Below are 12,169 nucleotides of genomic sequence, written 5' to 3' on the forward strand. Positions count from 1 at the left end.
TATCAGCTATATATTGTTTCTTAGTAAGATTTTAGATTCACAGCCCAACCAACCAGACTGCTGCCATGAAAATTTGCCATGCTATCTTCCTTGTCCTCATGGCCACATTCCTGGCCATGTGCTCTTGTTTTTCTCGTGTCTGTGGCATTTGGGCTCCTTGGTCAGATGATTCAGTCCACTACAGTTGGAGTCATCAAACACAGCAAAACCCACACTATTCCACACCTCCAGCACTTAGAGAGGCCTCTTTTCCTCAGGAAGGTGAAATACAGGATGTCTGCTTTCTGAGGTAGAATTAATCTAGTGTTGAGTTCTGGACCCAGTGGGATGGTTTGGGTAGGGCAAGTTAGCCACGTGCATGAATTTTCTTGCTGTGTCAGTGTCTTGGTTCATGGTTGAATCAACCATGCAGATTCCCTAATGGTCTTTTCAATATTTTTGTGGTAGCAAAATTTACTGTATTTGTACTTATATATTTGTACAAATATATATATATTTACTGTATTTGTACTTATATATTTGTACCTGCTACTTACTGTAGCAAAAAAAAAGTTACTTCTTAGGGGCTTGTATTTGCTACTCTGCAGCAAGCTGGGGAGTAAATCTTTAGCCTCAAAAGTTATTTGGCATTGACTCCCCATGTGACAGTTTTCCCTGTGGAGAATGCCTTTGTGTGATGAACATAGTCAGCCGTGGCAATGGATTAATTAAGCTGAGCAAAGGAGCAAATATTGTGCAGTAAAAATACTTACAGAGTGGCTAATGTAGAACAGTTATTTTGAGCATTACCCCTCTGTAGAATCACTTCTGAGAGCCACTAGTTAAAGTATTGAGCCAAATACTCATTTGAAACATAAGGCAAATTAATTATAATAATTCTGGGCCATTTGCTACTAAGACTTTCCAAGTTTCTTGCAAATACTAGGGGAAGAATCTAATTTTAAAAAAAAAGTTTGAAAAATTTATTTTCACTTTTTCCACATTGTTAATGATCACATTTCAGAGTTTAAAGGACTAAAACAGTTTCTAAATGATCTTATGTATGTGCTTTGAGGCAGTCAGTGTGTATATACATGTATATGTTTATAATTGCAATCCACAGCTCCATATTTGAAGCTTAAATTACATAATTTTGCCTTTTAAACTGTCAGAAGAGAGTTGATAATTATAGATGCCCTCATGTAGGAGTGCACTGAAGCACATAGGATTGCAGTGGTGATCCATACCTCTTGCAGTGGACAATAATTCTGCCCCAGCCTTGGTGGAGCAGAGTGGTTCAGTGTTCTCTACAGTCACACACCAAGCCAATGCCTCACCCACTGCTGGGAATCAAAAACCAGTGTTCATTTCTACATTTTTTTCATTCAACCAGATATCCTCAAATGGCTTAGATTTGTATGTTTTGTCCACTGAAAGCAGAATTTATTTTGCTAGCCCTTGTCTCTTAGTAAGTACCATGTTAGGAGCTGGCAGTGTCTCAGGGAGAAAATTCAGGAAAACCAGAATTGGAAGCAAACACTCTTCAAACATTAGCTTTGATTTTTATTGTGGGGTTTATTTTATAATTTTAAAACCACTATCCTCCAAGCCATTTAATATTAAAATTGATTATTTCAATTTTAAAATTATTGCTGTTTTTCATGCATCTTCTCGGATGGCTCATAAATTCATACATGGATTTAAAATTTGTTTTCTGTGCTTATATGACAGATTCAGATGCAGAATGTGATGGGAATTTTGTAAAAATAGAAAGGGAATTGCTGTGACTAAGCATGAAACATTTAAATAGGAGTGGAGGATTTCTCCAGTAAGTGTTGCAGAGGATTTGTATCACATTCATCTGTCATGGATGCACAGACAGAATATGTACAGACATATTCTCCTCATTTTAAAAAGTACAGAATAATAGAACTGGAAACAAATGTAAGTGCAAAAGGAGTGAGTGCCTTTTCTTTTAAAAGTCATCACACCTGGTGATGGCATACACTGTAGTCATAGCCCATTATCATATTTTATATTTTCAATTTCATTGCAAATGGTATTTGAGATAGTAAACAAGTCATCTGCACTTTATTGTTAGAACCATTCGTCTTAACAGTGGTAGTAGGTGATAAAAATAAATTTCCAGTTAGTAGGTTTACTATTAAAGATTTCCAGTGTTGTTCTAGCCTGTGTATCTTGCTCTGGAATGTATTGAAGGCACGGGGTTTTCAGAGGGCAGCCCTGGCCACGTGCAATGCAGTACACGCCAAGGTCAGCGTGTGACAGCAGGCACTGCTGGTCACAGCAGCTCCCTTGCCTTCCAGTGACCATTTCTAGCCTCCCCATCCCTGAGAGAACAGGGGGGACAGAAGGAAAAAAGATGTGCAGTGTGGCATGAGGGAAGGGAGAAGTATTAGAAGTGTAGGATTGAGTTCCTGCCCCAAAGTGAGAAATGGTGCAATTCTCAATTGAGTGAAGATATAATGTATTTTGGTTTTCTGCTAGCTCTTGCTCCTTCTTTGATGCTGTGTTTAAGTCTGTGCATAGGAGAGTGAACTGACCCCAGTTTTTAGCTCTCTCTATTTTGAGATATTGCTTAGTCAATCCTCAATTCCAGAAAGGGAAATATAAACAAATTCTTTTCCACAATTGTCTTTCACTAGCCCTTAGCTCTTGATACAGGGTTTATTTGAAGAACAAATCAATGACTACACGAAACACTTTATCATGCTAAAAATCCTACAAAATAAAAAGCACAGCAGAGCTGGCCTTCATATGAAAAGACTGTATCCATTAAGGAAACAAAGGTGGAACTTGCCCAAGGTACATTAAATATAATCCTAGGTTTTCTGGGAATCAACCCTACTTCTTCATTTTCAGAGCATATATTTTTCTCTGTAAATGTTCTTAGGACACTGTCATAAATCTAGTTGTTTGGTGTGTTGCTCAGAAAACACGAAAGTTCTGGGTCTAAAATTGCTGACCAAGAAATGTTCTGCCAGCAGGGCTTGTCGTAATTTATATTTCTCAGAGAAATCAAAAGGCACCAGTGGAGGCTAATCTCTGTTTCTGCAATTAACATTAATCCAGTTATAATGTTCCAAGTTCCAAGATGTGTTTTCCAAGTTTTCACCTACAAGAGAGATAAAAATGATGTAAATTAAATTTGCATGCATTTATTAATAATACATATTGTAGTAACAATAATTAATGGGTAACTTCAGAGTTGCAATGGAATGAGAAAAATGCTGGGATCCCAAGCACTTCAGCTCCCTTCAACTCTTTCCTAGCTTGCAATATAAAATGAAGTTGTATGAGAAGCAACAAAATGACTGTTGGTTAGGCAGTAAAATCTCTGCCTCCAAGCCCTCCTTGGATCAGATGAGGTCCTACAGGGTCAGTGGTGTCTGACACAAGCTGGGAATTGGATTTGTAGTCACATATTTTCTTCTCTTCATTTACAGCTTCAGAGCCCAATTTGAAGGTACGTTCAAGGTTAAAACAAAAGGTGACAGAAAGGAGAAGCAGTCCTTTGCTCAGGAGGAAGGATGGAAACGTCAGTTCATTCAAGAAGCGTCTTTTTGAGGTGACGGGTGAGTAAGGATGGGGAAATTCTGCATCAGTTGCCACAGCTCACAGAATAGTGGTGGTGCTTCAGAATTGAAACTGTTTGCTAAATGAAATGATCATTTGCAGTATTCGGCCTCACCCTGACAGTTCTTGCTTGGACTTTGCCTTGATATTTAGTAGATGTGTGGCTTTTTCAGGTGATCAGGCCATATCCTTATGCAATTGACTGTTACTAGTCTATAGACATATCTCTGAATTCACTTGATAGATCAGAATTAGGTCACACCAAGATAGAATTAAAATACAACTTGAATAAACACATTGGTCTCCCTGTATGTGCAATTACAACTTTACACAGTATGCCATGTGTGAAACTGGAACAGAGATGTGAATATAAGCATGAAAGTTACTAAATAAAGTATTTTTCTGATAAATTATTTCCAGATTAAAAGTTTTCTACAGCTAATTTAATAATTCCATTTGCTGTAGCCTCTGTGAGATTCTTGATATCCACTTCCTTAATTTTAACTGATTTTTTTTCAGTTTGCACTCTTACAAATAAGGTATAAAGTAAAATATTTATCACTGGAGGTCTTTTCCTGATGCCATTGAAAGAGCAGAAACATTAAAGCTCTGCTAGCTCTGACAATAACTTGAAGTCTTTCAGAGTGCTGTTATAATTATTAATATCAACTATATGACATTTTATAACCCTGGTTAAACATTGTTCCCTAAATTCTTTTTCCCCTTGTTTTTTATTCTCTCAACAGAAAATAACCCTTTATTTAAATGCCTATTTATACCAAAAGTGCTATTTTAATTTTTAAAAAAATGAGAAAAAAAGATTAAGTTGCTGTGTCTCCTTCTCTGATACCTATTGAAAATACAATGCAAGAACTTCTTCATGGACAGTTAGTATAGCTGGGTATGGAGACACTTCAGTAAATCAAAGAGTAAGAGATCCAAGTAACAGTTAGGAAGCCTCCTGTGATGTCAGTCAAAGTGAAAACATATTTTTGCATATGAACTAAGGCATAAAGAGTAAATAAGCAAAGAAGTAGCTATAGAATATTTGCTGCCACATTTAAATAATAATTACTTCAACCTCTTGAATGCTTGAATTGTAAAGCTATCCCTTGAAAGAGGGTTACTTCCACTAGTGGATAACTCTTCAGTCTTTAATCTTAACTGTTTCCATTACATATATACAATTTATATTAGTGTAGAGTTAGAATAACTCAATACAACAACATACAATGAGGTTGCCCTCTCCCCCTTTGTCTTAGACAGAACTTGGTACATTTTAAATCAAGATAGCACACAGCCTTTGAAATCCTATTTCAATGTCTTTACATACTGTAAACATTCCTTCACATTTGTGCCAAAGATGTAGTGAAGGTGTGTATTTTGCCATTGGTATGTATGTGTGTGTCATGATTCGTCCTCAATGGGCTCATCCCCTTGCTAGACAGAAAGGATGGCAGTGGCCCTCATCTCTCACAGAGCCAGGACTCTGCAATTGAAAAGGAAAGAGTTTCTAAACTCATTACCAGCTCGGTGTCAGTGTCTCTGCCTGATGCTGAGTATCATAACCAACTTTGTGGGAAAAACAAATACTAAATTCTTCTTATGTGATGCAGACAGATCAGAAGGGGAAAGATCAAGAGTATCTTTCCTTTTTAGTGTTCAAAAGAAAACCAAAGAAATGGAAGATGAATCGAGTCTTTTATGTAAGTAAAAAGTGTAACCAATAGATATTTTCCAACAACAAAAAAAAGCCCTATGCTATAAAGATTATATAATTAATCAAGATTATGTGTACCTTTCCAGAGTGAAATTCATGTATGTTTAATCTGTTTTTCAGAATCCTCAGTCAGTAGCAGCTCCCCAGGATCAGGTCCCAGTTCCCCGAGCAATGGTCCGACCAGCAGTGCAAAAGAAAATGAAACCTCAGTTTTGCCATCTAATATTCAAGCTGAGGTACGACTCATTGTTGTGTACATAATTGCTCAGATTTCTAGAGTGAAGAGGATGGAAAATTTGATTTGATCATACTCACAAGCAGAGTAATGGGGCTACCAGGACACTACAGGCTGACATCTCAGTATGTTATATATGTGATATATCTTTATTTATGAGATGCATGTTCAGTAGACTCTATGGTAACAAAAGTTCAGGGGAAAGCAGCAGTAGTGATACTGGAAGAGTGGAGGGAGCCGTGAAAGGAACTTGGTTACAGAATATTTCCTTCTGGGATGACCTGAAAGAGGTGCTCAGTGCTGAATGCTGATGGAGAACTCCTGCATATAAACCAGTGGTTTAGGCATTGGTGGTTCTAACGCGTAAGAGCTAAGGTGGTCCCAGGTTCAGATGAATGCTGTTTTGATTTCTTTAATCACTGTATTGGAGTCAGGTGACTAAATCCTTGTCACATCTCCCTTTTATTTTACTGGATCTCAGTTTCCTTATCAGGGCAGTACTTAACCACCGTAAATGTCATGCCAGAATTCTTGAATACTTGTTTTGTAAAGTGAGATTGTAAACGGAAGGAATCTTAACTACTCCTTATTCTGTTTCATAAGTACGTGCCTATAACAACAGGAATGCAGATGGTAAATCAGTTGTGATAAACCTCATTTAGCACAGATGACATGCCCAAGTCATGCTTTCCATGGCAATATTGTAAAGGGACAGTAAACTAATTTGACTAAGAGAGACTCAAATTCCACAATATACTGTATCCAGCCTATACTTACCACAGTTACTGCTTTGGTGGCAAGGTTTTCTATTAATTGTTGTTTTATGCTGTTTATGTTAGAAAAATTGGATAAGAAAATGTGATTCAACAGAGTTTTAGTTAATGGAGCTATTTCTCCAGGTCAGTGGCAGGACATTCACCTAAAAAAAAACCTGGAATGGGCAGTTCAACCTCCAGCAGTGACTTTTCCCCATAATGAATTAATTGTGTGTGTGAACTATGATCCAGGGGGCAGGTGGGTGACCTCTGCACACTGATTAGTAGCCTCTCTCTGGCCCGTAACCAAAAAGAAAAAAAAATTGCATTGATGGCTAACATGTGGTCTTGTCTCATAGCCCCCCATATGTGATTGCAAAGAAATTTAAATGGTGCAGAGTAAGATCCATCATTAGGATTAGATCAGATCCTAGATCAGTGGAATTAAGTTGTGTGATTTACTACTGGGAATGTTTTAGATAATAATTTGGGTAATATGTGGGTGTTATTATCTGCTGCATGAAACAGGGACTCTTATCCAATTGGATCTTTTACTGACTTGAGGATTCTACAAAATGGAAGGGCAGTAATGTCTCAGACTGATACATGGTGCTCATGACTTTGCCTGTTACAGAAATACATACAGGCTGGTCAAGCTGGTGGTCTCTGGGGAGATTTGGAAAGTTTGTAGCAAGAACCAGCAGTTATACTGTTTGCTAGTAGAACATTACATTGCATATTATTTGCCACTTCTGTGCCAGACGTCAAAACTTTTAACCCCAACTTTCATTCAAAGATGCTCAAAGGAGCCTAAAATGTTCCTTTAGAAGTTGAGCTCTGCATGCTGGCTTAGGTCACTTCACTTGGTGAAATGTGCTAAGAAGCTGAAACTACAGACTTCCACTTCTGGATCCAGTTGGGGATTTCTTTACCCCTCTGGTTACTTGACTCTCAGTACTGTGGTCCTGTGGGTTCAAACATTTTCCATAAATCTCAGCTTCAGTGATTCGTATTTCAGTGGGATTTTCTTTGGTAGTTTAACAGCAGCCAAACTCCTACATATCTCTTTCCTAGTTCAGCGTTAGCCAGCTCTCAAAGGCTATACAGCTAATCAATTTTTAATCCAATTCACAAAGTACAGAAGTTTCTAATAATAGGTTGAGTGTTCCAAAATCACCCAAAATATCACTTGTTTTTCTGTAATCCCATATGACTCACATGGCTGTTGTTTCATAATGGTTGTTGTGACATTTGCAGTAAGTGTTGTGCTCATATCTGAGTGGGTGGATGGCTGCGGTTTTCATGGCAGCAAATAAAACACTTTTTGCTGGGGAAAAACAGGTTGCTATGACAGAGTCATTTACCAGTAAAACATGAGTCAGTACCGTAAATGATTACACTCCAGTGCAGGGACAGAATTAGAGCATTATCAGTAATGAAACAGATTTTTAAAGTATTTTTACCACATCCATTGAAATAGTGAGACTTTTAAATGGTTTACTCTCTGGAGCAGGCAGTCTGGTGGGTAGACAGTTACGATTTTTTGAATGAACAAAGGTGCCCTGCACATGCTGCAGCTTTGCAGATAATCTTTTACTATCGCAGTTCCCTTAATGGTGCTTTCACTACCATTTGTTAAAACACTAGTCTCATTATATGAAACTTGAAAGTTGAACTCAGGATTTTAATTGCACCTTATAAATAAAATCCTGTTTTTATTAGGCACAGTTGTCTCCAGTATCATCAAGGTTCACTGCAGTAGCTATTTGTCTCCTATAGCATGCCATGCTCTTTCAGGTCACCTGCTGTGCTGGGGCTAAATCTTACTTGCCTGAGAAATGCAAGCAGAATTGAGCCCCTGCACAGCATGTCCCTTGAGTTCAGAGGGACAACCTGCTTTAGTCATGTGAAATGATTAATTTTAGGCATTCGTGGTCTGGTCAAAAGCTATTGAAGGCAATGGAAAGTTTCCAGTTGGTGTAACAGGGCTTCAGATCAATTTCTTTCTTCTATTTGTGATTTGGAAAGCAGTATTTCCTAGAATAACACTTGATTATACAGGAGACATAAATTAAATTACATAAGTGACAGATAAACACATATTTGTTTTGTAACACTCCATAGCCCCATGCTTTTAATACTCAGCTCCTTGAGGTGATCTTTGTAAGAAGCCAGTGGAAAAATGTTTAGGTTTGTGACCAGCTGATGAGGTCAAGTGTTTGTAAAGTGACTCCAAATTAATTTTCTCGAAGATCATCCCGAAAGCCTCAAGAAAGACAAGTGTAAGTAATTATGAATATTGAAAGCTCTGACAATTAGTTCCACAACTGACAAGTATTAAAGCTTAACCATTTTGTCTTCCCCTCGTCATCTATAAATGTCCATATAAGCATGCACACGTAGGTGTTCCTGCCTCTCAGCAGGTCCCACAGCACAACCAAAGCATGGTTGCTCATGGTTACTTGTTGATCATCGTGCTCTGTTACACTGAGTTCTTGTACTCTATTTTGAGAAAGAGGATAACTCTGTTGACAGGCTATTTTAAGCATCAGTAAGCAGGATCTATGGACCCAAGGAGTGGGTATGCAGAGGAACAAGCAGGGCCTGTTTCTCTGTGGGGTAATTTCGGTGCTAGTCCAAACCACCATATCTGCCAAGGACATGGCTTAGCCGTCGTGCTGCCAAATGACTCTCTTGGCATCTCCTGCGTGTGCCACCATTGCAAGGTGGTGTTGACTGTGTAAAAAGAAAAGCTGCAGCTGGGATTACAAATTTATACCACTGGGAGACCCTGCTTGAGCAGCGTGGTTGGATTAGATGACATCCTTTGAACCTTACCCATTCTGGGATTCTGTGATGCACAGAGGACCCTAATCTGTGCAGGTGGGCTACTACATTTATTTTGGGAGATGAGGTTAAACTGATGCTTCGGATAATATTACCTGAACAAAAAAAATAAAAATCAGTCACTTACCCAAAGGAAAATTACAGGTTATTATCACTACTAGAAATTAAAGTAAGATGCTTTTAGTAATAAACTCCAGTTTTCACCATTAAACTGTTGTGGTGAATAACATCACTGCCTGATCAAACTATCATTCCTGACCTTAGTGTGGTAGTGTGTTTTACTGCTGTACTCCCTGCCACTGTTATTTTTATTAATTCAGATCTTAGAAGGTAATAGTGGCATACCAAAAACCGAATATTAAACATAAATCTTTCAAGTGGCTTTGAATCAATGCTGCAGTTGCTACAAATTTGATTATATTCTAGGAGGCACAATAAAGTGTCCTTTTTCACTTAAATATTTGTAAACTCCCTCCATAATGTTTCCATAGTTTTGATACTAAATCCATACTTGGATTTATTCATGGTCAAAGGTGGATGTTATCAAGGCAAGACACTGTTAGCCAGGAATTAATGTAATATACAAGTGGAGCTTCTTTGTTTCCTACGCTATCTGTTGACATTCCCTAGGTACCAAAAGAAAATTACAGGGATAGACTTCTACTGTTATTGTCTCAGTGATAGGTCGTATCTCCAAACAAACTGTATGAGGAAGGTTATGTTTTGGAATAACATCCTGTGTTTTTGTGCTTAACCACTTTTCATTGATGGTCTGAAGTTGCATTGTATTAGCACGAAGTATTTTACAGAGTTAATTGATATTCCAGGTTTGTCCGGGGGAAAATCTACAGCTCCCCACAACATGCTTGACAAGTTATTATATTTACTTTAGTCAAAGTCCGAGTGTGCAGTATCCCTCTTGGAGGTGGTCTATTATTGGAGTCCCATATGCTTTTTGTTTGGGAAGAAAGCAGTCACTGTGTCATACTGTTACACAGGGTATTCTTTTTCAAGGATGTTGTTCCCTTGGGGACCATATCATGCCAGAGTTCCTAAGTCTATAAGACCTTTGTAGCTCTTATTGAGTCAAAGTTCTGGGAGGGAAGCAAGAGTTAAACAGAAAATATAATTCAAGCAACTATACTAGACCACATGTTGAAAAATATCACTGTTCAAGCAGAAAGGCAAAGGCTTCAAAAAGATTCCTGATGTGGTAATTTTTATGTTTCTTCCCAATTAATCTATGGAAATAAAAAGGGTGATCTTTGTAGAATGTCTGGTTTTATTTTATAGTAATTAAAAATATGTCAGCAGTTCCATGTCCTTGAAAACTATACCACAAGTCTTCAAAAGAAGTGTTAAAGATTTTAACTTGAACAGATTAGGAAAGCTGTGAGGGGTATCCCATTATCAAAGAATGACAGGATGCTGGTTTTGTATATATGCAGACAGAGCGAGAGAGAGAGAGTCTGCTATTTTAAATGGCAGATGCTTTGCTTTCTACACAGAATTTCCATGTTAATGGAAGTAAATAATGTGCCTGAAACATACCCATATCGTAATCTGGCTAACAAAAGACATGGTCTAGTTAAAAACCACATTTCGTACCTTACAGCTAAAGTCATAACAACCATGGTGAAGGTTTAATACATCCATATTTGTGGTTCAGCTGGATATAATCCTGAATTCACTGGATAAATTCTCCCTGAGTTTGTTGGAGGGACTGTCCAGTTGATGAGAAGAACTGATGTTGAGTTGATGAGAAGTTGATAAGATGACCTAGGAATCCTCAAGATTTCAGCTTCCGTGGAAATTTGATTTACTAACCAAGGAATAATCCCAGACACATATCAGCTGTTTTCTTAAGAAAATAACTATCAACAGTGTTTTCACAGGGACAGTTATTTTCTGTATCTGGAACTACAGACTGGATAGCAAACCAATGACTGGTACATAATTGGCTTTCTGTGTATTGGGATAAAAGCATAAAATAACCAAGGTAAAAAGCTTGGAGATTAACTTTCATTGGTTTTCCCCTTTATTCCAGCACCTGGTTTCCCAGCAACGCCTTTTGATACAGGATGAATCAGTGAACTTGTTGAGTCTGTACACATCCCCTTCTCTGCCCAACATTACCTTGGGACTTCCAGCAATACAACCTCAAATCAGTGTAAGTGACCAGTCTCAAGCCTTCCTGCATATGTTTGCCTCCAGAAAACCTACTTTCTGATTTTTCCCTTCATATTTTTAGCATTTTGGAACACAAGCAATTCAGAGTAGGAACCAGGCCTCTCTATGCATTGGGCACAACTTGAAAGCAATGTTCATTCTTGATCTCAAATAAACAAGTGCTGGTGTGGATCTTAGCTAAGTACGGGCCACATGCATTGCATTTATGCCAGATAACAGATTTCAGATGTGGCAAGAAGTATATGAGGAGATTATTTAGTATAAAAGTTAAAATTATATGATAATTTCTGTCTGTAACTTTTTAATGAGTTTCCAGTAATGACTTAAACTGAGCTGGAACGTTCTAGGAGAAGAATGTAGTAATCCTCTAGCTCAGTAAAATACCTGAAAATTTTACTACTTTTAAAATTTACAGCAGGTCAAAATTTACCTGCTTTCCAACAACAACTACAACAAAGTAAAAATGCTGGTATGTGGTGGTTCTATACAACAGTGGGGGAATTGGTAATTTCTATGAAGAAATTAGGGATTGTAAGCACAGGTTTCAGTGGAGGTAAAAAAAAAATATTAAATCTATGCAATCCACAATGGTTTGTAATCATGCTACTTAATTCCAGTGCTAAATGTAGTTTCAAGTCAAAGTTTCATGTTATTTTATGGCTTTTTCAATACATTTACTATTCTTAGCAGTAATGTATTGCTGCAATCTAACATTTTAACATCAGGTACAGAACCTCTCAAAGAAAATTATGTAAGCCTGAAATCAGTTGTCTATTTGCAAATTTAGCAAATTTTGCTAATTTGCTAAATATTAGCAAATTATTGTTTTTGAAGGGTGGAAAAATT

The 12,169-nt window shown here is 37.6% G+C and overlaps 1 protein-coding gene across 13 annotated transcripts in view; it reads left to right on the plus strand.

Moving 5' to 3' along the window:
* The window catches only part of HDAC9 (histone deacetylase 9), a 270,346-nt gene that overhangs the window by 245,204 nt on the left and 12,973 nt on the right, over positions 1-12,169 (plus strand). For all 13 annotated transcript variants that reach the window (XM_050971717.1, XM_050971723.1, XM_050971714.1 and 10 more), the window contains 3 exons: positions 3,447-3,575; positions 5,417-5,532; positions 11,181-11,303. In XM_050971717.1, the coding sequence (XP_050827674.1) occupies positions 3,447-3,575; positions 5,417-5,532; positions 11,181-11,303 (368 nt within the window). The remainder of the gene's footprint in view (positions 1-3,446; positions 3,576-5,416; positions 5,533-11,180; positions 11,304-12,169) is intronic.

Source organism: Serinus canaria, chromosome 2, assembly GCF_022539315.1.
Source record: "Serinus canaria isolate serCan28SL12 chromosome 2, serCan2020, whole genome shotgun sequence".
Lineage (NCBI taxonomy): Eukaryota > Metazoa > Chordata > Aves > Passeriformes > Fringillidae > Serinus > Serinus canaria.